Here is a 26,932-nt window from a genome sequence, read left to right as displayed (position 1 = left end):
ATCAAGTGGTTCAAATTTTGAGTCTAGGAGTGTTGTAAAGAGTGCCACATGGTGCTGAGATCTACACTAGATCCCAGATGCCATATATGCTAGAATGATACAGACAGCAGTCTGCGAGGGTTAGAGCTTTCAACCCAGCAGCACCAGACACGTTTCTTTATCCCATTTTCCCGATGGTCTTTTACAATCCGCAGCGTTTCAGTTATGTCGTACATTCATCCCCACTCACTCGACTGTGCTGTGAGGAGAATGAAAATATATCTGGAGAAAGCTTGAAGGGGAAAGAACAGTGACTCCATTCCAACCACATAATGCAACTTTTCTAAGTGAATTAAACAAATTGTTTTATGAAATGTCAAGATCAATACGGTGATATGAGGGAAGCTGGAGCAGTCATGAAATTTAAAGACTGAATGTTCCCTAGACTAGAAAGCCAGTAAATTTCACAGGTAATTAAGCTGCAGCCACATTCATTTGGCCATACTGAATGAGCTTACACTTGCATTCTCTTGGTCAGCTCCTCCAGTACTGTCAGTAGTGTCCAAAATCAGAAGAACCACCCCGAAAAATTTCATTAAAATGTGATTCTATGCTGAAAGCGGAGTAGCATCGGGATACAGGGGTTTCATGTTGGTTGTCTCTTGATTAAACAAAATCAAATGTGCGCACTTTACAAGTAAAAAATATATATATATATATATATGTGGATTGATGTGTTTTTAGGAACAGGGGGATCACCAAACCAGCACCCAGTCTCCAGTAACCTGTACCGGTGACTTGGAGGAAAGTAAGAACCCAGCGGTTCTTACTTAATTTAAGCTGGGATTGGAAGATCAAAGTAGTAATAAACGTGCTGGAGATTAATTATCATTTATTTTTATGGCTTCCAGTTAGGCCTTCCATGTCACCTGTAGAATCCCATAGCCTCGTACAAGGATGGCAGGTGAGAATTTAGTAAACAAGTCTATTGCTGCACAAAGAGAAACAGAATTCAGTCCACTCTCCAACAGCTTTGCAGGGCTAACAGGAGCAAGATGTACTAAAACTTTAAGTCTGCAGATATTAGAGAAAAAGAGCAAGAAGGTGCCATTGTTACCCTCACTTGCAGACTACAACTGCACTTCAGCTGCTGCCGTGATACCAGTAACGGAAGCTTGGAACACTAGTGTGCCCCCCAAAAAGAAAAGAGCAATGACTGCTGTGTCCACAGCAAAGGGCAACAGGATTACGTTAGCCCACAGAGCCTAGCCAATGCCACTTTTCAGTGCGTTCCCCCCAACATCCCTCAAAAAATGACTATTTTTGACTATGACTATTTTAGTTTTCTTGGAGCCAAAGGGATGAATTTTACAGTGAATTTCCAAATGAAACTCACACCTCAGCCCCAATCAGATTATTTAGCAATGTTACGGTAATCTACTTAACGCAACAGTTTCCAAACTGTGGGTTCTGACCCAAATGGGGTCACGCCATAAAAAGATGGGGTCACGGCAATCCCATGTGTGTGTGGGGGAAGGACATCATTTTGCTCCGCACAGCGTGATCTCAGGTGTCTGGTGGATGAGAGGTCACAATGCTTAGAGTACGCCATTTTGGGAAGCAAGGTGGTATCCTCCGTGCGGTGTGACCTCACACATACAGTTCTTGCAAAGTCATGCTGGGTGGAGGACACCATTTTGCGCTACAAAATGGCATCCTCTGTGCGGCGTAACCCCGCACATGTGCTGTCTGGGGTCCTATGAGGAAATAATTCATTAAAACAGGGTTGTGCCAGCGAAAAGTTCGGGAACCCCTGACTTACCAGCATCTGTTAACACTTTTATACCTTGTTTTCAAATGTGTTTGTAAAGCACCCAGCACAATGTGACCCCGGTCCTAATGGGTGCCTCTGGGCACTATCCCACCACAAAAAATAAAAAGAAACTATAAGGATTAAGGATGGGATTTTCAAAAGTGCTCAGCGTTGCCCTAACTCCACTCCCAGCAAAGTCAACGGGGATTTTACCCCAACATCAATAAAAACAGTTAGGCAATTGCTGACTCCTTTTGAAAAAAAATCGCAGCTGAGGAATAAGACCAGAAACTAACACACAATGAAGATAAAGAACAATCCAAATTCAGCCCATCATATATATAGATAGATAGATAGATATGATGGGCTGAATTTGGATTGTTCTTTATCTTCATTTGCTGTGGAGATATATATATATATCTCCACAGCAAATACTGCCTTATACAACACAAGCTCTAACAGTACTGTACTGCGATATTTGAAAATGGCTGTATCAAGTAGGGTTTGCTCGAGCATGGGGCCTTTAGCATGGATTGCATCATATCCTCAGGGATGCCTACCTGAGCCGATACCACATGATCTCCATAGTGCCGCATCACTTCCCCTCGGAGAACAACCTGTAGCTGGTCCAGAGACAAGAGTGGGAGAGCACTGCCCAGCAACCGGTAGCACATGTAACTGAGTGAAAAGAGAACAGATTCCCTCAGTGAAGGCCACAGTAGTAACATCACACACAAGGACAGGCCAGAGAAAGAAAAGCACCTGTGTGTGCTTCACTGAGACGTAAAGAAATGGACAGCAGTCAAGACTACAGGGACACTACCAGCCTAGCATTCTAAGGTGGGCAGATTTTATAAAGAACGGCACTTCAGAGCATAAAATGAGCATTCACCCATCTATCCTGATGCTGATTCGAGCACCGAAATACAAGATTTGGGCAGCTCCTGTTGGAAAATGGTCTTTCTTTTTCTCTGTAACTTGCATGCAGCAAGTTAACAAAATCCCTTAGTGATAGGCCAAGGAAACAGTGTTTGGCTCTGGACTCGTGTCAGGTTTCAGGGAGCAGGTTTGTGAACAAACCAAGGTTCAGATTAAACAGTGCCAAAAAACACACCAAAAAAAACATTTTACAAGATTTTGACTCCAAACAGAATCAATTTCAATACAGCAGATGACTGATGAGCTTTGTTCTTGAAAATATTTTGGTATCTTACCCTGAAAACTTGCTAAAACAGCTAACTCTTGCAGTCTCAACCACCTTTGTGTTAGAAATGGAAACAATAGATACTTTTCGGTTCTGTGTCAAATCCAAAAGAGGTGCGCATAAGGTCTAACGATTTGAATTCAGCCCACAGTAACATACAAAAGGGACTGGACACAAGTTTTAGGATCTGTTCCACCTCCAAATCTCACATTAAGAAGAACACTGTTACATTGAACAGATTTCAATTTAAGAATTATAAATAGTTTCAAGTTGCACATCTGCCCTTAAGTCCCTCTGCCAGTTTCCAGGGTCTTCACAGTCACATATGCCTAATTTTTTGTCCCAGTTATTACGAACAGGAAACAACATCCCATTGTAAGCAGTATTTCCTAGATTGCAGCAAAGCTGCTCCTTCGGTTTGTCACAACTAGATCTGGGTTAGAAAAATTAAAAAAAGAAAAAGGGGGGGGGGGGGGGGGAGAGAGAATTTCTCACGAAAAATCTGTCAATTTTTTTTGGTCAGGTTTTAATTACCATACAGCAGCAGAACTTACGTTCAGATAGGAAGCAGAAGAGTAGATTTAAAAACAAACCTGTTAGGACCCGACTTTTCCTTAAGCAGCCCATTCTCCACAGCTTCTTTCCAGAAGAGTTCAAAAGCGCCTTCCTTCACAGACACTCGTAGCAAGTCCAGCCCGACAGGTGGAAGATTCCTATCCTTCTTCTCAGATCTGGCAGCAGTTTTCAAAACCTGCACAAGCCTTGAGAGAAAAACAACCACAGGAGGATAGGAAATCTGAACTATCCAGTCGGGAAGGAACTTTCTGAAGGCAAAATCCTTTCCTCTAACTACCTTCTGGAGTGGACAGATAACTGCATGGAAACTAACAAGTTATCCGTGGCCACTGCCTCTAAAGATGAGCAACTGATCTGAATATTGGCATCAGCACTCTCTGCCACTCTGGAGATGCCCAAGAATAAACATCAACCCCAGCAGCAGCTCCATACCATGTCTCCTATTAGATTCAATGGGAGATGCAGGCATCCAGCACCCCTAGGCATCAGAGCCAAATTAGGTTTCTCATTTACATTCAGGAAGTTGGAGACCTGGTATCTTTGCACCCTTCTCCTACAGCTCACCTGGGAATGTTCTCCATGGTTACGATGGCAGATGAGCCTAGCAGTATCTTCAGCTTACTGGGTTTCAGAACCCCAGGGAATTTCTGTATGCCCACGAGCAGGAGGTGCAGCTGCTCTGGGGTGCTGAAGGCCGAAGTGAGGTCAGCCTGTAAGGCGCTGAACAGGACTTCTTCAAACACAGCTTCTGGAATCTACACAGCAATGTAATTGAGAAGCAACACAGCAAGTGATACCTGCTCTACACACAGTTATTGAATAGTATAACTATATGAGGTAAGGGGGTGGGGGATTTTTAAATCCCCTAGAGTGGATGCAGTTATAGCAGTACAAATGTGCCTTATACCCAGTATGGCATATTCTCCTTCCTATACCGAAATAGCTATATTGATATACAACATTGTTATACCAATATAGTTGTACTCATGTAATTATACTGGTATAGTTAAAGGGGTAAAAAGTTTGTGCTTAAACAAGCCCTAAGAGACAAGAATGTACAACATCAAAAGCCACGGTGGATCTGATAGGAAGAGGGATATCAACCCTTTTCCTTGACTTTTAAAAGACGCAGATTCTGACCTAAAAATATCTTAGGGACCCGTCATCAATTGCAGCAAAGGCTGTATACGTTTTTTTTTTTTTTTTTATAAGGTGCCAAAAATTTCTTTTTACTGATATAACCAAAAAAAAGGTCAAACCAAGAATGGGCCCAGATGGTCTCTGCCCTAAGAGCTTTATTTCATGGCTGTAATTGCAAACTTCCTGCTGCATTTTGATTCTTCTCTCTTTCAGTGCTATACAGCCATGAGTTTTTTGTATTATTTCTTACATTAATACAAATCCATTTTAAAATGGTGTTGTTCATCTCAATGGGATTTTCCTGGCTGAATATTTTGAACACCAATAGATTTTGGAATAAACTGGATCGATACTTTTGAAATAAAAAGAGACAAGCTCCATTGTTGAAGAACCTACAAAGTATCTGAAGCTGCCAGAGATCAGGAGTATGGCAAACATATAAAAAAAACTAATATCAAAGTTGCTAGACCAAGAACATTCTTACATAAAAAGCTTGGTTAACTTGGAGTTAAGGTTACTAGTCTGCATAGTCTACCCAAAGAAACCATACGAAGCAAGGAAATACGCATATAAATCATTCTATAGTTTCTTTATGCTATAATCCTTAGTTCCCCTTCTCATCACCACCTACCTCTCCCCCAGCCCCAACAGTCCAAACATATCCACCCTTATCTGAGCAACCAACACTGAGCAACACATGGAGACTTATACTGCTGTTGCCCATGCACCAATTTTATGGACAGACAACGAGCTTCCCTATACACATGCCAGATGATATTTTTCATGACCACCAAGTGTCCAGTGCAACACCCAATGAAGTCAATGGAAAGCATCCTTTGTCCTCAGTGGAGCTGGTTCAGACCCAACAAAGAAAAAACAATACCACAAACAAAAAAGTTACGCTATTCAGGTGCCAGGCCTTATACCTCCGAGAGGATGTCAACGAGCGTTTTCCTGGGGAGATCTCTGAGGTGGGCATGGTACTGTGCCAAGCTCTGCAGAAGCCGGACACACTCCAGGAGGGCCTTTTTGTCCTAGAAATTAAAATAAGAAAAAAGTAAAGGCTACACAGCCAAGGTTAAGCTCATGGCTCCATTGTTAACTCATAATGAATATGCTGAATCTTACTATTATTAATAATAAACCGACCCAATCGCTTCCTGATGCATGAGTCAGATCTTCCCGATACAGCATTCCCTGTGTGTGACTGACACATGATATCCTATCTCCTCTGTCCCTCCATCTATGGTCAGTTTTTATATTGTTACCATATTACCTCTGGCCTCTCTCACTCTCCCCATCCTTCCCTTCCCTTCCCCTCCCCACCCTCCCCAGGTTTCACATCACAGGATGATTGGATCTGATAACGTTCCTACAAGGAGGCACCTTAAACACATTTTCTGGGTTCTCTTGACACTTCTGATTTCCAGCTGTATATAATAAATTTGAATGAAACAAAGCTTATGATTTTAGCAGCAGGTAGCTTGTCTGGCCCCTATCACCAAAATACCTGAGCACCTTGCAACCCTAAATGTATTTATCCATCTGACATCCCAGCGGGATAGAGACATGCTATTACCTCCATTTGTAAAATGAGGAACTGAGGCACAGAGTCTAAGTGATTTGCCCACAGTCACACAGGAAGCATATGGCAGAGCAAGAAATTGAATTGAACCTACGATTCCTAAGTCCCCAGGCTAATGTCATAACCACTGGACCATCCCTTCTCTCTGGGTCTTGTTCCACATTTGGGACAGCACCAGGTCAATTGCTCATGAACAAGCAACACTCATGTTACCTTTGCAAGACGACCAGACTGGAACAGAGACAGTACCCCAAAAAAGTTTCCGAAGGCAGCATTTCTAAAGAGTTTCTGAAACGAAGAAAATCAACACTGTAGTCCAACAATTCAAAATGCAAAAATAGTTAAATCTCATGTTCAACAACAGCTCCCACCGCAGGTGAAAACTGCTTAAAAGCAGGCAGGAAGAGTCAGCCTTGAATATCCTTCCATGCAAAAGGTACCGTGCTGCCCTCAATACACATATGCAAACCTCTTCAATGGAAGCGGTGCATGCACATCGGGGTCCTGGGACAACATGGTTAACTCCAGTTTCCAGCAGACAAATAGAATCATTTACCTTAAAAGGGGCCCCAAAGCCAGGGTGACGAGGTAATCACTACTCACTAAGGAACACAAAGGATTTACAACTATTGTCTGGAGTTGCTATGAGCGCAAGGCGGACCTACCTTTTTTACTCTCTCAAGATTGTGTTTTTCTTTTATCTGCTGCAGGACAGCATGCAGTGGAATTTCTTCAAAAAATTGCAAAACCTGGATATCACGACCAACATGAGACAGAAATTAAACTCCATGAGAAAATGCTCTATTAACATCCATATTTACCTTCAACAACTATAGACTGAAGGCAGAACTAGAACTGAACTCTCTTTTCTACCAACCTTAGACCAGGTCTACAGTTAAAAGTTTCCCTGCATAGCTATGTTGGTTAGGGGTGCCATTTTTTTCAATTGTGTTTTATTTTCCAATGACATGGCTATTCTGGGAAAAGCCATAGCGTGCACACAATTTTTCAAGTATAACTGTGTCTATAGTAGAGTACGAAATATGCTTTGACCTCTAGAGGTGGTCCTTCTGGGTCAGAATAGAGATCTGCTAGCAAGGGAGCACATGAAAGAGAACAGTCTTCACTGCCCAGATTGTACCTGTTCTGAAGGTAGGGTACTTCAGTCTTAACAGATTGGCACCAGAGAGGAGCAGACTGGCTTTGATTTTAAAATGTTTTCAGTTTTTTCAATCAGTCCTAGAGGCCAACCTGTTTTAACGCCTGGTCTGCACACAGTTTTTGTATTGTTATACGTCAGCGAGGAGGTGGTCGTTGTTGTTTTTTAATCCAGTACAGTTATACCAGTACAACCTCTATACCAATACAACAGTGTCCACACTAACGGTGCCCAATGTAGATACAGAAGAACTCCTGTTTTATGAACTATTTGGGGATTGAGGCGTTCATAAAAACCCCAAAAGCACATAAAACTGAAGATCTCAAAATGACTGTGGGTACGGTGCAAAAGTTAATGCATTAATCGTTCAATAACAGAGTACGCAAACAATGGTAACAAATGTATACAGTATGCTTGATTTTTCTCTGGGAGAACTTCATCTCTTTGCCACCCACTCTCATCTTTTCCAACCTGTATAATTGCTTGACCATTGGCTAAAGGACTGAATTCTCGATCAGCAGCAAAAAACAGTTCATATAATTAGTTGTTCGTAAGATTGTTGTTCTGGAAATCGTAGTCCTGCCATAGAGCACATTCCCTTTACCTTATGGGGAAAAGCTATACCAGCATCAGTGCGCCCACACTAGGCGTGGGGTGGGGTTGTACTCCTTTACCATATCAGTGTAGCTAAAGCAGTACAACTTTGTGTGTAGACAAGGCCTAGAGGAGATACAAGAACTCTTCCCAAGACCCCTGTGCATCCAGAGGTTACCCAATCAGAACTCCCAAGTACTTAAACAAAAAATAAGCACCATGCTTTCACCAAGCCCCGTTAGACGTTATTAACCCACCCATCGGCATTCTATAGAGAGTGCACTCCCATGGGAAAATACCAACCTGAGCTAGTGCCAGACTGAAACCTGGACGGGCTGCCTCTCGAGTTGCTCCCAGTCCTTCTATCAATCGTTTTAGAGTATATTTCAGCTCATCTTCCTAAAAAATTATGTTTTAAAAAATACAGTACTTTTAGGAACACTTTCCTACAATAAGGAAAATCATACGGATGTACTGCTAGTCAATACATAAATACTGTCTGAACCGTACTCCTAACTGGGTTCATGACTATCATTTACAAAGAATACCCAATTCTACAAATGCACCTCACTGCCCCAATTCAGACTAGCCAGGCCCAAGCATATATCCCTGTGACTTGGTCTGCTCAAGGATTTAACCCAGGTAAAACGACACTGATTAACACCGGACCAGGGAACAACTGCGGTGTAACCAGATCCTCTACTTCACAGCCATAGAAAGTAGGGCTGGGATTATACACCCACTCACCCCAAACAAAACAGTGCCCCGAGATCTAGCTCCAATCACAGCAGCCCCCTGAGAGCCTAGGCCCAATTGCCTTAACCCTTCCACCCCCCTCCTAAACCCAACCAGCCCCCTGGGAGGCTGGGCCCAATTCCCTTCCCATCTCTTCCTCCCCTCCCACCCCCGATTTGGGAACCTGGACACAATTACATCCACTACCCACCCACCCCCAACCACAGTAGACCCCCCTCCGCCCCAGAGCCCGAGTCCCTTCACTCCCCCACCTCCACCCCCCAACCAGAGCAGATCTCCGGGACCCTAAACCCACCTCCCCCCACCTCGGGACTCCACTCCCGCCTACAACAGCCCCGGGGGCTCTAGACTCACCCCCCACCCCACAAACTCCCACCGCGACCCCCCCAGTCTCCGCCGCTCTGACCTGCTCGCTGGCCCGCAGGTACCGGAGCAGGCTCTCGGTGGCAGCCAGGCGAACCTCCTGCTGGGGCTTGGCGATGTCCCAGAAAAAGTCCAGGAACTGCCGGTTCTGCTGCAGGACCCCCCGCGGGCCGCAGGCGGGGAGGGTCGGGGCTGGAACCGGGGCTGGGGCCGCCTCCATCACTGCTCAGCCACGCTGCAGCCGCACGTGGGCTCCCGGGGACAGCCCCTTCCGGGTTAGCAGCAGCAGCCACCCCCCATGCGTCCAGCCTGTGCCCTGGCCTCCTGGGAAGCCTCCCCAGCCCTGGGAAGGGTGCAGTGATCGGCTGTGTTGGGCAATGATACGGTGCCAGTTGAACATCCCCTGCTGGATTTAAGGTTTCCAGTGCAACAGCAGAGAGGCACCGGTAGCAGGGTCCCAGCAACGGTGCTGCTTTCACCAGACCTACCTTCAGCCCTACTCCTGAGTAGGGAGCTACAACCACCTCCTTGGGAAGTCACTTCAGCTGTGCCAACTGGTCCCCCATCCTACAAGGCCCTGCATGCCCCCTCAGCCTAGCGCAGGGGGGGGCACCGCACATGGCCAAGCCTGTAGGAAAATAGTAGAGTCTCTGTTTTTTAATGAAATATTTATTATTTTCCCACTGGGTCCCTCCAAAAATGTCTAGCCTCATGTACTTAAACTGAGCTACCAGCTCATTACACGTCCATTTATAGGTTTCAAATATTGGCAGGTATCATATTTTAAGGGGTCATTTAAAGTCTCTCCCTCGGGGAAATGCCGGGTTTTGCTGTGGGCACTTCAGTAGAAAAAGCTTAAAATCTCGCTGACTATTGATTTAACACCCCCACCCTCCATCCCTCCATTTAAATTGTCTCACACATGCAAAATCTAGACCTCAAGAAGGGGCGGATGCCCCCGGCTCCACACTTGGGGAGGTTTGGGGTACTTTGGGGTAACCTGTGCTGTCAGTGTGCACACAGTCTTGTCCCTCTTCCCCCTGGGCCTTTGTGTCCTTCAGTGTTCACAATCTCCCACCCATATCGCAATGTCTGAAGATTCCCCCATAATTTTTTGGCTGAGTGACTTGCCCAGTTTAAATTCATGAGCAATCTGTCAAGTGATTTTAATGTTTGTACGCAGCTTTGACGATGAAGAGTTCTATGTAATGTGCTAAGCATTGTTATTACTAGTTATAGGCAGGGAGAGGAGCTCACAGGCTATCATGAGAGATCTAGGAAAGGGTCCCCTTGGCAGAAAGGTTGGATGGACCTGTAAAACTTAAGACCAACTCTCATAGCTTGAGATAGGCCTCACACAGGCAGATGGGCCAACAACTCACAGCTAGGGTGACCAGAGGTCCTGATTTTATAGGGACAGTCCCGATATTTGGGGCTTTTTCTTACATAGGCTCCTATTACCCCCCACCCCGTCCCGATTTTTCACACTTGCTCTCTGGTCACCTTACTCACAGCAGAGATCCGGAAATCAAGAACCAGTGATGTGGGATCAACTCATTTCTTTTTAACATGTCTTGTTTAAATTTTCTAGAATCACACGATCTCCATTTCACAAAGCTTCACAGAGCGACCAGTGTCGAAGGCTGAAACACACATACACACACAAAATGGGATCTTCCTATTGGCAGCCTCTAGAGTCAGTTCAGACTCTATGAATAGGGATCATCTCTCCTGACCTAAATTTTAAAGTGAGATTCTCTAAAACTGGCTGCTGTGTGGCTATGGATGCTAAGAAAGCTAGCCTCTTAAATGCTTTTGAAATATGACAGCGTAGTTTTGTCTGGGTCAGACACTAGCCATATTGACAGAATCAATCAGACTGTGGAAAAAAATCGATAAGTCTTGTAGTTCAATAATAAAAACCCAAACAGCAGACCAATAAAAGAAAACAAATAAATAATGCAAAGGATATACCTTTAAAGATATTAGCAGTTTCTCAGATAGAATCCATTATATTCCCTCTCAACGCTGCCACAAAGAACCAGGATAGGTTCCCACTCAAGATGCTATTTATCAGGAAGAACTGTCCAATAAATGTGTGGTGTAGTTTTTCCTTTTAAAACCTCTTCTCATATCCTATCTGTTACAAATATATAGAGAAAACAGAACAACGGTATCTGGAATGTGAAATAACTGTACTTTCTATTATGCTATTAGTGATAGCTAGGCAATCTGTTGTCAACGTAAAGGCATCCTGACAGATTCATATGTTATTTTAAAACAGATTAAAAATCTTATTTTAAATCAAATATCCTTTGTGTTCTTGATATCTTAGATCATTACAAGTGAAAATGTCTGTAACATCTAAGGCCTTTCACAATGTGTGCTGTTTACTTCTACATTCCACTCAGGTAGGATGGTGAAAATGGACAGTGCTCAGGGTCTTTTTAAAGGCCACTTCATTTTCTAGTTCCCGTATATAATACAGTGCTGCTGTGTTTGTGTTGCAAGCACTGTTCAAATCCAGTTTTTACATTAAAAAAAAAATCAAAAACCATTTATATGAATCATAGAGTTTGTAAAACTATTTGTTCTTTCCAAAACCTAAATACTGCAGCCTTGTGCTGCCTAACAGCATTTCTTTAAAAGTACCTGACAGAATACACCAATGTGCTTGCTATGAATTACATGTTATTGGTTTCTACAAGTACATACATGTGATAACAGCCTAGGGTGTTGGGGCAAAATCAGGACAAGGGGTGGGGGATAATAGGTGCCTATATAAGAAAAAGCCCCGAATATCAGGACTGTCCTTATAAAATCATATCAGAGGGGTAGCCGTGTTAATCTGTATCCAGACATCTGCATCTGAAGAAGTGGGGGTTTTACCCACGAAAGCTTATGCCCAAATAAATCTGTTAGTCTTGAAGGTGTCACCGGACTCCTCGTTGTTCCTATACAATCGGGTCATCTAGTCACCCTATAATAGCCAGAGCCCTGATGGTGCTGGCCTGGGCTGCGATGGCGAAGGCAGTAACCACCTCTCAGGGTCCACATACAAGCTGGCGGCCTGGGGCGAGCACCCCGGCCCTATGGCCCATACACAGGCATGCTTTTAGCAGCAGCTGCATTGACCCCTATAGCGCACACAACCTGGGAACTGGGAGAGGCAACACATCAGCCCCTATGGTGCTGCCACAGGTTGGGGGAGGGGTGGCTGCGTTGGCTCTTGTGGTGCTAGCACAGGCGGGGGGTGGGGGGGCAGCAGCCCCATGTGCGGTGGGGGTGTGGGGGTGACTTTTTAGACAGGCAGTACGGCGGGCAGCTGCCGCAGGGCGGGGAATTTGGCGCAGGCAGCGGAACGGGCAGCCCCGGCCGGGCCCCCTATATAAGTGGCGCGGGGTCCTAGGGGCGCGGCCCTGTCACGCTCGCACGGGGAGGAGGCTGAGGCGGCGATGGCGGATTTTGATGCTTATGACGACCGGGCCTACAGCAGCTTCGGCGGAGGCCGGTGAGCGCGGGGGCTGGGCCCGGCTGGCGGGGGATCCCCGGGGCGCGCGGGGAGACGGGGGGCGCTTCCCTTCCCTGGGGCCGGGGTGGACCCCCCGCCCGGGCCAGGGCTGAGGGGACGCGTTGGGGCTGCGGCTGGCCCTGGCTGGGGCCGCGTCCCAGGGCCGTTGGGGGCTGGGTGGCAGGAGGCCCAGGGCGCAGCGAGTGTCCGGGGCCGGGGGGCGATGCTGGGGGGGAGGGGCGGGAAGAGCTGAGAGGCGTTTAACGGAGCGGGGGGAGGGGGCGCAGCTCCGGGAAGAGCCGGTCCCGCCGCGGCACAGCTCGGTTGAGGGGACGGGGGGGGGGGGGCTGCGCTTCCGGCGGGGGGGGGGGCTGGGTTGCGGGCAGATGGGTCTTGTGGGGCCTCCTCGGCTGAGGGACTCTGCGGAGGGGGAGGAGCATGGTGAGGCCTGCGGCGGCGAGAGAATGGGGCGGCTTTGCGGTCTCTCCGCGGGGCGCGGGAGGGGGGAGGAGGGGGGAAACGCGCGCGTGTCACGTGTTGTCTGCTGAGATTTCGGGGCTTCAGGGCTCGGGAGTTGGCTCGTGAGTCGGCGAGCCCGGGGGGGAGGGGGTGGCGTTGCTTCACGGAAAGAGTTGGGACTGCAGGGTGACATTCGTGGTAAACCTGGCGCTGCCTTACTCCCCGGGAGAGCCTTGTGCTGTATTTCTGGATCTTCCCAAAGCCCTCTTGGAGAGTAACAGGCGTTCGTTAAGTTTGTCTGAAATAAAGTGGCTCTGTTGCCTTTAGGATAACATCATAGTCTACTACTGCATGCTGCAGGAGGAAGCAGGTGGCATTCCACTGTTATGCAGGTTATTCAGGTCAGATGGCTTAATTAAAATGTATCTTGCTTAGGTTGGGCCACAGATGTGTATAAAAGGGGTATTCTGAGCTTTTTTTTAAAACCCATCTTCATTGATAAAATAGAATACCATGTAATAAAACACTTCGAAATATCAAATTTACTTTCCACTAGTCACCTGTGTTATTCTTGCCCTTCTGTCAGTGTCCACAGTGAAAATTGGCTAATTAGTTTCAGTTTCTGGTTCCTGTGTGCTAGCACATTGTCTGAATAATAAGCAATGCATAGAGTAGTAATAATAGAAACAGAAAGTCAAAACAAAACCCTGCATTTATTATTTAGAAATATTTAAGAGAATGTCTAGGTTTGTATATTAAGCAAACTAAACATTGTGCCTGAATGATCAAGTGTTCTTGTGTTTCTACCAGGGCTTTGGAGCTGTGCTCTGACTCCACTCCAGCTTCAGGCAAAAACCTGCAGCTCCACTGCTCCGAAGCTGCTCCGGGCTCTGCTCCAAAGCCCTGGTTTCTACAGCAAAAATCTCTTGAAGGCATCAGCTTATTTGCGATTCCAGTACAATTGCAATACCTTTTAGCCCCCATTAGGTTAGAAGCTTATTTGACAATGACTTACAACAAATTGTGAGTTTTATTTTATCAAATCTTGCTATTACCAGATAATGGTATAACCCTGGTAAACATCCGAAGGTTCTGTAGAAAACTCATGAAATGAAAATGAAGTTAAAACAACTTCAGTGTTCATCTTCCTCAGATGTTTCAAATAGTGTTCAGATGGCTGAAACATAAGTATATTAATCAAATAAACACAAAGTTGGAGGGAAGGAGTCATATGATACACTTGTATTAAATAGGGCCATGCACTCCTGTGGTTCTCTAGAGACAGGACAAGTTTCTGTCCTAAAAAAATTGAAAATCTAGATTAGATTTAATGAACAAAGGGACAGTCTGTATCTCTTAAGCGAAGGACAGCTTAGTCTGCTTAGATATTTTTTGCATGAAGCTGAAATATAAAAACATACCTGGCAGATCAGTAAATAAATCTTTGGTTGAGGGAATACATTACTTTTTAATTTAATGGAGCCTTGTTCTTGTGCCTGAAACACTGAACTCTCAATTTAGTAAAGTTTTGTTAATGGTGGTGCTACTTTAAAACATTGCACCATCTCTTTAATTGTGCCTAATTGAGAGCTTTTACTAGTTTCCCAATGAAAATGACTGTTTAGTCACTGCTGACTCATAAGGCTTTGACGTCATAAATATGATGAGCATACCAGGTTACTGTACTCCTTATTCCAGTCTTCCTTATGTTTTTGTTTTAATAGAAACAAAGGATTAATGGAAATGAAGTTAAACCTTATTCTTTGCTTTTCAAGTTTAAGGCCTGTTTCTTAAATTCAAAAATGATCTGTTCCGTTATTCTACTCATTTTATAAAATAGTGTATATAAAATTGTTGTAGAAACTTTGCAAAATCATCAGTTGAAACATGATAGCTACTGTATTGATAAGGTATATCCAAAATCAAATCTGGTTGACCTGGGGCAGGAGGGGTTCTCCAACTGCGGGGTTGGGGCAGAAGGTATTCTGGGCAGGCTCTGTTTGAATCAATGCCTTACTGTTTTCAATATGTAGTGAGAATTGCATGTTGACTTTTTTTATCAGTATATGTACTTGTGTGGCGGAGTGAGAGCATAAACTGTTAGACAGGAAGGAGGGATGCGATCCAATAGGTTTGAGAACCATTGACTTAGAGGGAGAGCATTGTTCACTGAATACCAAATAGAGATCTGAAACCTGATTCTAGAGAACAGATTATTAGATGGTAAAATTCTCTCATATAAGGCAAATCCTTCTGACATTTTACTTTCATCAGTACAGGTAGGCAGCTGGTATTCTGAGATCACTGCCTTTCCTGGTGACGAGTATTATTTTACTGTCTTTGTGTTCTGTTCCCTTTCAGTTGCTTCCGTCTACTGTTTCTTGTCTTGTATTTAGATTGTAAGTTGTTTTGGGGCAGGATCTTTTTTACTTTGTTCAGAGCCTAGAACGGGAGGTGGGCAAACTACGACCTGCGGGCCACACCCGGCCCGCAGGACCCATCCTGCCCAGCCCCTGAGCTCCCTGCCGGGGAGGCTAGCCCCCGGCCCCTCCCCTGCTGTTGCCCCCTCCTCCACAGCATCAGTACCAAAAAGTTTGCCCACCCCGGCCTAGAACAATGGCACTTTGGTCCGTGACTGGGAAGTCTAGGTACTACTGCAATACAGATAAATAAACTTTGTCATGTCACATCATGGCAAGGTGGCAGTCTCTACAGCCTAGTGCAGTTGCCACCAACCGGTCGATTGCGATCGACTGGTTGATCCAGGAGCTTCTGCCAGTCGATCGCGATCTCCGGCTGCTAAAAGTCCGGTGGCACAGTGGGGCTAAAGCAGGCTGCCTGCCTGCCCTGGCCCCATGCTGCTCCCAGAAGCAGCTGGCATATCTCTGCAGCCCGGGGGGCACAGCTCTACACCCCTCCCCACACACACACCTGAACACTGACTCTGTGTGGGTGGCACTTGCATGCCCAGGGGGGAAGGGTGAGCGGGTCTCTGTGCCCTGCCCCCGCAGCTCCCATGGGCTGCAGTTCCCGGCCCATGGGAGCTGCAGAGTCGGCACTGGAGGGTGGGGGCAGCGCGCAGAGCCACCCAACAACTCCTCCTCCCTGGGGCTGCGGAGACATGCCAGCCACTTCTGGGAGCGGCGTGGGGCCAGGGCAGGCAGGGAGCCTGCCTTAGCCCTGCTGCGCCACTGACTAGGAGCTGCCTGTGGTAAGCGCCTCCTGGACGGAGCCTGCACCCCATGCCTCCCCTCTTGCACCCCAATCCCCTACCCCAACCTGGAGCCCCCTCCTGCACCCAAACTTCCTCCCAGAGCCCACACCCCTCCTGCATCCCAGTCCCCTGTCCCAGCCCAGAGCTTGCACCCCTCACCCCCTCCTGCACCCCTGCCCCAGGCTCAGCCCAGAGCTCCCTCCCACACTGTGAACCCCTCAGCCCCAGTCCAGAGCTTTCACCCCCTCCCGCACCCCAACCCCCTACCCCACCCCGGTCAGTGAAAGGGAGGGGGAGAGTGAGCAATGGAGGGAGGGTGGGGGAATGCAGTGATCAGGGCTGGGCCTCAGGGAAGGGGCAGTGTAGATCCTGGGTTGATCTTAAATTCAAAAAGTGATCTTGTGCATAAAAAAGTTGGAGACCACTGGTCTAGTGGAAGCAGGTTATTACAAATTCCTGCAAAGGACACCATGTTTTAATGGTCTTGCCAATTGTAAGTTTTGGAAGTAAATCACTCCTTTCTTTTGTAGCCTACCTCAGTTCATTTGCATAGTACACTTGTATAGGGTGAAATAGGTCATTGAGGTAGCAAATAGAACATAAATGGTGAAACTTCAAATACAAGCTTATGGTTTTTGAACAAATATAAGCATAGCTCTATTGCTACCAACTTTAAATAGGGTAGGCAGCAGTGTGCAAACATTTTTATTTATAGGGATGAAATCAAGGGAGAACCTGATGCTAACTTGGCAACTGGGAGTCAGTGCCAGTTTGACAAGCAGACTACACATGTAGCAGCAGACATCTGGGCAAAGGACAACGTTCGAAAGAATCCAGTAACTTGATGTAGAGGTAGAAAGAACACTGCTAGGACAGTACCTGTTTATACTTTCATTTAAACTGTGTTCCTGTTTTAGGAATGATATAGTAAGCAATATTGAAATGCCAAATGCACTTGGAAATCTGGAATGCCAGTAAGTTGAAAACACCATTCGAAAATCTAGCATTCTTTGCTTATTTCCTCTGCCTTTCCCCTCTTTCCCAAACTCATTCTATTAGCTGCAAACATGAGAATGGCCAATAAGGTTTGGCTTACCTTTAGTTCTACAGTGAAACTGATCAATCTGTAGACTGTGTGCTGCTTTCTGGTACACATCACTAGAGAGAGAAATCTTGAGCAATCTCCGTGCTATTGATTCTTTTCTTCACCTGTAGCTTTCTCCTGCAAGAACTGTTGTCTTAATACTGCCTAGAAAATAAGTTTTGACATTAGGTCACCGTTAGGCCATCATGCTGCAGCCTGAAATGAACCCTATTTATGATCTCATTGGGTTTATTGGGAGGTTGCCGAGTAAACTTGTCATATTAAATGGCTGTATTATGTCTTTATAGCCTCTGGACAGTGAAATGCAGTTGACTTGACAAAAAGTTCAGTAGAGCCAAGTTCTAAACAGCTTTGGAGGAAAGTTTGTTTTCTAAGAACCTGATATTAAAACTGTTGTCTTACAGGTAGTTTGAGTGGATGTTTCTCCAATCTCCAGTCCTGTCTACATTAAGGAAATTCAGACTGGTGTAACTGCACACAGTGCAACCCCCAATGTAGATGAGCTGCACCAGTGCAAAGGGGGATCTTACACTGGTATAGCTTAATCTAGTAACATACTGGAGTTAAGTCTAAATTTCAGTAGTCTAGAAATGATAGGTAAGGGGCAGTTGAGTTGATCTATTGGTCTAAGGTTGGGATTTTCAAAGGAGCATAACGGAGCTGACTTTGTTGTGCCTAAGGAAGTTAGGTGCCTTTGAAAATCGCACTCTGAATTAAGCTTTTAACTACACTCTATATTCAAAGCATAACAGTGGGTCCTGTAAGTCTTATGTTAGACAGTACAGGGACAAACTGCTATAATCAAAGATGCTGTGTTTCCCCTCGGTTTACACCCATTGCTTGACTTTCCTTGATTACTGAGTATTCCTTTGAGTATTTAATTTTCTTTGACAGCAGCAGGTGCTTGTGATATTGCAGGTGCATCTTGATCTGACCTTTGAAAAATAACCTTAAACAGTCCAAAAAAACAACAAAACCAAGACCATACTGCAAAAACTTAGATACTAAAATGAAGGTTTAAGTGTCAGATGTCCACTGTAATAAGCACTAATCTGAACCTTTGTGGGTTCTCTGCGGAAGTCAGATAGACAGACTTCCCCTCACCAGTATTATCTCTATTTTTTTTACGTACATGTGTGGAATGAATTTTATGTGCACCAATAAGTAGGTGATGTGGTGTGGGTGGGGCCGAGGGGTTTGGAGTGTGGGGGGTGAGGGCTCTGGGGTGGGGCTGAGGGTTGGGGTGCAGGGGGGTGAGGACTCTGGGGGGGCTTGGGATGAGGGGATTGAGGTGCAGGAGGGGGCTCAGGGCTAGGGCAGAGGGTTTGGGGGATGAGGGCTCCAGCTGGGGGTGCGGGCTCCAGGGTGGCGCTGTGGATGAGGGGTTCAGGGTGCAGGAGGGGGCTCAGGGCTGGAGTAGAGGGTTGGGGTGAGGGTGCAGGCTATGGGGTGGGGCTGGGGATGAAGGGTTTTGGGGGCAGGCTGACTGGGGCTGCGGTGGGGAAAGAGGCCTTCCCCCCCCCCCTCCCCCCCGCCAGCCCCCTCTCTTGCTGCAGCAACTCGGGGCCGGGTGAGAAATGCCTTGCTGCGGCAGCTCCGGTGGGCCACGCTGGGGGAGGGGCTCCTCTCTCTGTCGGGCCTGGCTGGGGGAGGGGCTCCATCCTCTCCCTGGAAGCTCTGGTGGGCCTGGGCCAAGGGAGGGGTGCCTCTCCCGGCCTGCCTGCATGGCCCTTGAGAGCCTACTGCGCGGCCATGCAGCTTACAGGGAACATAGTCCCTCACCCCCCAGAAGTGTTCCCTCCCTTCTGCTCAGTTTTGAAGTGTACTGGTGAGCAGTGTCCGTACACTTGCACTGTAGTTCTTAGGGTAGGTTTCATTCCCCATGGATGTTATTAGTTTGACTTTAACATATTTGAGCTAACCAGTGTTTCTTGCATTAAAGTGATGACTTTTCATAAAGCCAGTGTCTCTTGGGAAATTCATATTTAGTATTACCTAACCTTTTGAAAGAAATAGAAAGGAACTAATATTTTAAGAGTTGGGATCATCTTAATGACTAAAAACTACAAGCCAAACAACTATTAGAATGTAACTATTGCTGCTTAACCACTCTTGAAGTTGTCCAAGTGTCAGAGTTGTAATTCTGTGTTTCTCATTAGGTCTCGTGGTGGTGCTGGCCCTGGTTCTCGTAAACAGAAAGATCTGCCAACAGAACCCCCTTTCACAGCATATGTGGGAAATCTACCGTTCAACACTGTTCAAGGAGACATAGATGCAATCTTTAAGGATCTCAGTGTAAGGAGTGTACGACTAGTCAGAGACAAAGAAACAGACAAATTTAAAGGTGGGCACTTGTGTGATTATTTTTTTTCTTGCATAGCTATAGATGATTAGTAAAGGGTGGTGAGACTCATTAGGTTTGCACAGATACTTTATCTTTGAGGGTTCTAATCCATATTTTTAAAGTAAATAATCTGACAAATTTGAATGAATCTTCTCATGCATGCTGATGACTTTCTGTGGACCTATTGGCATCTGACATGACTATGAATCGAATGAACACAAACAGCATTAACCTCTCTCTGATGGATGACACACAGAGACATGAACTTCATTTGCAGAAAACTGAGGTGACATGGTCCAGAACAGTAAATATTTCTGCTGCCCAACACAAGGGATTTTGGAATTTGGATTATTCTCATGCATTTCCCTTGCAAGCTTTTTCAGGCCATGCATATTTTTAGTAATTTGTGCAACTGACAGTGTTCTGAGAACAGAACTGAGACTTCTGCAGTATTTAAGCACCATGAAACCTAGACAAATTCTACTGATCCTTAGATCAACTCAGTTTCTAGCTCCTAGGAAAACTCGCATGGATTTCAATTCTAGCTACTAGAGGAAAAGGATAAACTGCAGAAGGGGGTTGCATTTCATGAGGGCAACCAGCTTAAAAGAAAAGATTCTGGCCCCCCTGTTTCACCACTAAGATATTGGCATCTTTCTCCCTCAGCAGCTGCCACAGTGGGTAGCCTGTGTATAATCTAATGATGTTTGGAGCAGGAAGAAAGTTTGTAACTTCAGGAAGGAGAAGATTTCAAAAAACAGAATGGCAAGCAGAATGCTAGTGTTAAGGTGATGTTAAAATGAATTGGATAATAATGTTACTTTGGCATTTAAAATAATCAGGATTTCAGCCCAACAGATGCTGCAGTTAATCTTAGAAAATTTGGGAACAACTAATCGTTCACTCCTTGATCTGGTTGAAAACTTTCTACTTAACTGTAAAATCTGAGAAATGTTAAACTTAATCTATCACGAGAACCTGCAAAATTAAAAGCAAGTAGTCTCTGACATGTGCATGCCATCTATTAGTTATATATAGCAGAATTACTCTTCATATCCCTGCTCTTCACCTTTCTAGGTATTGGTGTGTTCCCACTGTTGAAGCTCTTTTATTAACTTCTAATTTTTCTTACAGGATTTTGTTATGTAGAATTTGATGAGGTGGAGTCACTTAAGGAAGCCTTGACATTTGATGGTGCAGTAAGTATAACTCCATTTATGTTCCTAAACGTAAAGACAAGCAGAATGTTAGAGTTCTTTGGCAATCCAGTTTGGCAAATTCTTAGAGGACTCTCCCCTCTTCTTTTCAATAGCTCTTGAATGACCGACCACTCCGAGTGGACATAGCCGAGGGCAGAAAACAAGACAAAGGTGGCTTTGGCTTCAGAAAAGGTGCCGGGCCTGATGACAGAGGTGACTTTCTCTTACTTAGATGGCCGTTTTAAAATGTGTTCACATTTCTGATTATAGCTGTATAATGACCATGTAGGGTGAAAACTACCTGACATCTGAAGAGCAGGCATATGGATAAATTTTCCACTCCGATTAAATGTAAAGTAGAAAGGATGCATAATTCCGTTTAGCCCAGTCATTGCTGCTCCTTAGTTGTCTAGAGGAGTAAATAAACTCCACACTTCCTTGAGAGCTGGATGCATTGTCACTCCTGGCCCAGAAAGTGAAACCACAATCATTAGTCCAGCAGTCTGGTTCTCTATGCTTTCTCAGGGGATAAAAGATGATGAGCAGGCCAAGTCAGTATGAGAAGATATAGGCTCAATGACATTCATCAAACATCCTGTGATAAATTTGAGTTCTTACTTCCTTCACCACAGCTTCTCTGAGCTGGATTTCTAAGGGAGAGTATTTTAAACATTTCTACCTAGTTGTGTTGCATTAGAGAGGCTTTGTCATCAGCCCTTCCTTAGTTCTCTTCGAAGCTCTCACTTTGGAAACTGTTTTTGTGTATATCTAATGGGAGTAGGCAGCATTGTGACTTTATTAAACTGTACAAGGGTTTTGCACCAGATTAATTTGGCAATTTATGGACTAGAATTCAGATTTTTTTTCCCCATTAATCATTCTCTTGCATAACTTTAGAGCTGACCACAATTGTGACATGGTTTTCTTTCTAGGAATGGGAGGAGGTCCTCGGGAGTCAAGAGGAGGTGGATGGGAACCTAGAGATGACTTCAGTTCTGGTATCCATATTTATGCTCTTACTGACAAACTCCTGCATTTCTTATGCTGCCTATTCATTGACATGCCTACTACATGGGTCCCATAATTGCTGATTAAGTATCAAATTTATAGACTTAATATTTGTAAGCCAATCTCACTTAGGCATCTAAAGTGAGTTAGAACAGAACTTTCTAGATGGAAGGTTTCCAGTATCTTTGAGAATAGTAAGGACAGGGATGCTAGCAGGATGCATGGAGTAACCTTAGTTCTGGAAAAGATAAAATGATGCCTGTGGTTCAGTGTGAATCTGCAAAATAGATGCTTCCTTTAAAAAACTTATGATTAATGACAGTTGGAGTATTCCCTAATAATCTGACGAAAACAAACTAACCAGCAGAGTACATGTCTGACTAGGAACAGAAGTAGGTACTTCCTGTGCAGAAAACGATGCATTTAACTTTCACAAGATAATTACAAGTTGATATTTATTTTTGCTACAGGTGGGAGTATGTTCTCATCTTTTCTTTCAAATACATTGAACACTCATGATTTGCTTTTCCAAAAGAAATTGTCAAGTCTGAATGATTAAAAATTGTTTTCCAGAATTTTTTGGTTTTTTTTGTAATGTAGTTGCAAGTAGCTTCAGATTACAGCTTGTAAATAGCAAGTGACAGTGGATGTATTTTTCATGTTTTTGAAGAGTTGATGACTCTTCTTCATCCAGAAAACCCACCTACTTGCTTGGATGAGATCATTTATAACCACCTGATAGCTGTTGATGGTCCTCTGTGAAATGGGTTGATGCGTTGGATCCATTTTCTGGTAGGGAGATGTTATGTTGCAAAATGGACAGTTGTCAGTCCCTGCTTAGAATTGAATGGACATGCAAACTGCACAACCTGCTCCTAATAGTATTAGTTCCTCCAGGGTGAAGCTGAAGCATGCTACTGAGGGGAAGTAGGAGAATCTTATAATGCCACTGCTCATACAGTGTACTCTAGCTAGAGTTCTGATATCCAGGTCTTAGTTTTGTGCCTTTCACTAGTAATTTCCCTTTGAAAAAATGGAATCTGTTCCAGCCAGTTAGATGTTGAATGGATTCACTGATAAAACCATCAACCCAATCAGAAGGTAGCCTATTCATGAAAGTACAGTTTACTTTTTAAAACTTGCAGTACTTGGATAAGCTGATCTGACTGAAATGCACAGCAAGTCATATATCTAAGCATTTCAAAATACAGCAGTTCATTTATTAGTTTAAATTATACTCTACTCTTCTGCGCCCAAATACTTACAAGTCATTAAATAACTGCCACTGTAATTAGTTGTTGCAGAACCTTTGTCTCTTGGGGCACTGCATTGGTCTAAAACTTGTCTTCCTTAAACCTTACTACTTCTGCTCTGGTGAAGGCGACTACCCTATCATTCTAATTCAAGTGACTTAATAATAGGGGCAAGATAGCTTTCAATCCCAGGTAACATCTGCAAGATCTCTTAATATGCTTCCAAATACACTTCAGTATTCTGATAGTTATGAAACACTGCATTGGGAGATATACTAAACTTTCTAATTCCTGACGAATGTGAGAGAACGCTCCACCGGTAATGTGGCAGAATTATTTGCTACCACAAAGGGTGGTGTTTGTATAATAATCCTTTTCTGATGTGATTTCCTCTCCTTCTGCCCCCACCTTCTTCTCCTGGTTCTCTCTACTGCTCTCTTCTCTTCGATATAAAAATCACAGGGAGGTACTCTAAACCTCATCGTTAATGATCCAGTGATGGTTTCCCCCCCAATGTTTCTGTATTACACGAGGAAGAGGCTGATTATTTAGTTTCTTGAACTTTAGTCTTTGGAGACATGCAGTCAGTTTCACGCTATCAGTAGATTACTGTTGTCTGGCTTTGCTTTCATAGTACTAAATACTGTATATGCTTCTCTCCTCCCTCATTCCTTTCTTCCTCGTACACTTGTACATACCCCATGCAAAAGGTGCCTCCACTTCTGTGGCTAGCAAGGTCAAAGTGCTTCTAAACAGAATGCCTGTATTAGATCTTTTCAGTGGTGTAATGTTCAGCCCTCTTCCCAGATTATAGTGGTTGTGATTTTAACAATGCCTTCACTTGCTGTTAAGAACTCATGTCCAAAGCTCAGCTGACGTTTTGGTGAGCATGGTATATATATCTACATGGGTAAATAGCTTCTGAGTCCAAGACAACCACATGGTAATGTTACCAGTTCAAGTGGAAGTTTTAGGGTTTTTTTCTAAAATTAGTTTTGGCTTCCTTCAGGTCTGTGAAGTGATCTTTGATTCTCACTGACAGATAAATTGTCTCTTACATAAAATCACATTGCAGTATTTGGAGTAACGGCAGTGATAGTTGCACAGCCATCAAGTCATCCAGATATGCATTGTTAAGTTTGAAGGTATGACAAAAATATGCTCTCAAAACTCAACATCTTCCTTCTTCAGGCTTCAAAGATGATGATTTCTTGGGAGGCCGGGATAGAGGAACTCGTCCTGGTGGAGATCGTCGAACAGGCGCCCCCCCAATGGGGGGTGGTGGGACTGGTCGCTTTAGAGATGGACCTCCCCTTCGTGGGACTTCCATGGACTTCAGAGAGCCAACAGAAGGTGGAAAACTTGTATATTTTGCACTAAGTATCTCCAGTAAAATTAACCTTTAACCATCATTCCAAATTTAAAGCTAGCACCCTTAACAGGCAATATTTTTATTCTTGTCCCAGAAGTCAACTACATAGCTCTGCAAAAGTGATGCATATAAGAATATAGCTGAGCATTTCAAAATTGTTCCTCAGCATTTCGTCCCTCTAACATCTTTAAATATTCTCTTTCCAGAGGAAAGAGCACAGCGGCCCCGACTTCAGCTCAAACCTCGAACAGTTGCTACTCCCCTCAATCAAGTAGCCAACCCTAACTCTGCTATCTTCGGTGGAGCCAAGCCCCGAGAGGAAACAGCAAAAGAGCAAGAATGAGCTTGGGGCTGAGGGAATGGGAGTGGAGGGGCTGGGGGCGGGCAGGAGAATAAGTAAGACAGTACAGAGTGACTAGCTCTGCTGGAACGTCTACCCTGCAGTTACCATTCCTGCCATCTGACGCTTGTCCTCTTTGAAACCCAAAACACAGAGCTTGTGAATGCATGTCAGCTGTTAACAAGTGGTTTTTAGTACGTTCTTGGCTTTGCTGTATCTAGTGCCTGCTTTGTGCTAAGTTTTCCCTCCTCTGCTTTTCCTTCCAAGCAGCACACTGTTTCCAGCAGGTAAATCAATGGCTGCTTCCACCATTGTGGCATCCTCTCTAGACTAAGGTGCTGCTTCACTTTCTCTTTTCTGAGTTTGTTTTACTTTAGAAGCGAAGGTTAGACTTAATTATTATCCAGTATCATTTTCTTTTGATGTCCTCAGTGCTCCTTTTCTGACCTGCATGTTTTGTTCTGTATTGCTGTGGCTCTAAAGAGGTAAACTGAAGAGTCCTGGCAAGGTGAACAGTATCAGTAAGCTATACAGCCCTGACCTTGTAGAATTAGGTACCATATGCACTGGTGAAGAATAATACCATATACAACAGTAGAGCTCCATATAACTAAGAGAACAAATTAGATTGTCCTTTCCAGCCATAAGGGAAAATATCTCTTCTAAACAGATAGAAGTAAAAGAGAAGAAAGATCTCCATGGAAATATCTGTGTATAGTGCACAAGGAAATCCTCCGGGCTGACTGTCCCTTGTAATTGATTTCACCAAACCACTGTGGCTGTCTGTCTATGTGAACCAATAAAGCACTCGTTTCAATAGGCATACTAGATGGGAAGATGCATCTGCCATTAGGTTTTGCAGCGTACCATCTACTTTTAGCTCCCCAATGGTATAATGCTACACTCTTTTGAACTTGCAGATTGGTGCTATAAAGCGGTGCCTGTTCTAGCACATTACTACTGGCTGGCTCTTTCTGCTTACTATTTCTTTCAGTTTTACATGGTTGGTAAATTTTTAAATGAGGTTTCTACAAATAAAGTTGACTTTTTATTTTTGTTTTGTTTAAGGAGTGTATAATTTGCCACTCTTTTTGCCTTCAGCCCCTATATATCTTTGCCCATTGGTGTAGAGCTGACAGATAAAATGAACAGGATTTAAATTCTTTACCTTCATTTCACTCCATAAATTCTGCTTTGTACTGCATAGAGATTCAGATAGGTAGTAATAGCTGCATCTCTTTGAATCTGAATTATTTTGTTATCAGTTTTGATGGAAGAGTGTGGGGAAGGACATATTGAATAGTTGCAGTGTTATAAAAAATTTGAGCTGTAACACTCTAAGAAATATTAAGTGAAGACTTATCCAGTGCATGAGAAGTACTCTTGGGACCCAAACACCACTGCTGAGAATTTTTAAGTATCAAGCAACCGGCTTACCAGAGTACCTGCAAGAGGCCAAGAGTTTTGGAAGTACCAAATTCACTGATAGTACTGGATTTTTTCCTTACTGTTACCTTGTTAACATCAGAGTCTCAGCAATTTACAGAACGATCCTTCTTTCCTTCCTTCTGTCTGTCACTTAAACTGCTTCTGAGATAAGAACCATTTGTCTAACACTAATACTTAATTTAAGACAAAGACATGCATTTGTGTGGTGGTATTCCAAACCAATAATAGCCAACGACCTATTTGCATCTTCAATGTGGAAAAGATTTTAAGAACAAAAAAACTCCCATATAAACTCACTTCTACTCAATAAAGTTGACTTTTAAATGTAAAAAAGGAATTCCAAACACTTAACACATTCTGCTTCATAACAGAAAGTAAATTTATGAATATGGTATTTTGTGATGATCTTTTAAATAAAAGAAAACATTAAGTAATATTTAATGCTCATCTTTATTTCTGAGTCTGCTAAAGTTTTTTAGCCCTCTGCAACATTGCATTAATTTTAAAGT

The 26,932-nt window shown here is 44.2% G+C and overlaps 2 protein-coding genes across 3 annotated transcripts in view; one reads left to right on the top strand and one right to left on the bottom strand.

Annotated features, from left to right (window-relative positions):
- Positions 1-9,718, bottom strand: part of MYBBP1A (MYB binding protein 1a) — an 80,133-nt gene extending 70,415 nt beyond the window's left edge. The window contains exons 1-8 of the mRNA XM_005284468.4: positions 9,213-9,718; positions 8,354-8,449; positions 6,963-7,046; positions 6,511-6,585; positions 5,639-5,746; positions 4,137-4,327; positions 3,590-3,757; positions 2,353-2,470 (exon numbers count right to left, since the gene is read on the bottom strand). Coding sequence (XP_005284525.2) covers positions 2,353-2,470; positions 3,590-3,757; positions 4,137-4,327; positions 5,639-5,746; positions 6,511-6,585; positions 6,963-7,046; positions 8,354-8,449; positions 9,213-9,389 — 1,017 coding nt within the window. The 5' untranslated portion in view covers positions 9,390-9,718. The remainder of the gene's footprint in view (positions 1-2,352; positions 2,471-3,589; positions 3,758-4,136; positions 4,328-5,638; positions 5,747-6,510; positions 6,586-6,962; positions 7,047-8,353; positions 8,450-9,212) is intronic.
- Positions 9,719-12,313: 2,595 nt separating this feature from the next.
- Positions 12,314-26,857, top strand: EIF4H (eukaryotic translation initiation factor 4H). 2 transcript variants are annotated; one of them, XM_008166160.4, is made up of 7 exons: positions 12,314-12,680; positions 19,618-19,802; positions 20,937-21,001; positions 21,115-21,214; positions 21,934-21,999; positions 24,454-24,615; positions 24,841-26,857. In XM_008166160.4, exons 1-7 carry the CDS (start codon positions 12,625-12,627, stop codon positions 24,975-24,977), a joined length of 771 nt encoding a protein of 256 aa, XP_008164382.1. In that variant the 5' UTR covers positions 12,314-12,624; the 3' UTR covers positions 24,978-26,857. The 2 variants fall into 2 exon arrangements, with proteins under 2 accessions (XP_008164382.1, XP_065429080.1); XM_065573008.1 differs by lacking the exon at positions 12,314-12,680 and adding an exon at positions 13,114-13,540.
- Positions 26,858-26,932: the final 75 nt, after the last annotated feature.

This window comes from Chrysemys picta, chromosome 19 (assembly GCF_011386835.1).
Source record: "Chrysemys picta bellii isolate R12L10 chromosome 19, ASM1138683v2, whole genome shotgun sequence".
Taxonomy (NCBI): domain Eukaryota; kingdom Metazoa; phylum Chordata; order Testudines; family Emydidae; genus Chrysemys; species Chrysemys picta.
The sequence above is the reverse complement of the archived record's forward strand: the minus strand, read 5'-3'. Positions and strand labels throughout refer to the sequence as shown.

What these genes read in the sequence shown, in the direction of transcription:
- EIF4H (XM_008166160.4), top strand. Translation starts at nt 12,625, where the DNA reads ATGGCGGATTTTGATGCTTATGACGACCGGGCCTACAGCAGCTTCGGC. An exon ending in CCTTGACATTTGATGGTGCA is followed by an intron (nt 21,002 to 21,114) that starts GTAAGTATAACT and finishes TCTTTTCAATAG; the next exon opens with CTCTTGAATGACCGACCACT. An exon ending in TGCCGGGCCTGATGACAGAG is followed by an intron (nt 21,215 to 21,933) that starts GTGACTTTCTCT and finishes TTTTCTTTCTAG; the next exon opens with GAATGGGAGGAGGTCCTCGG.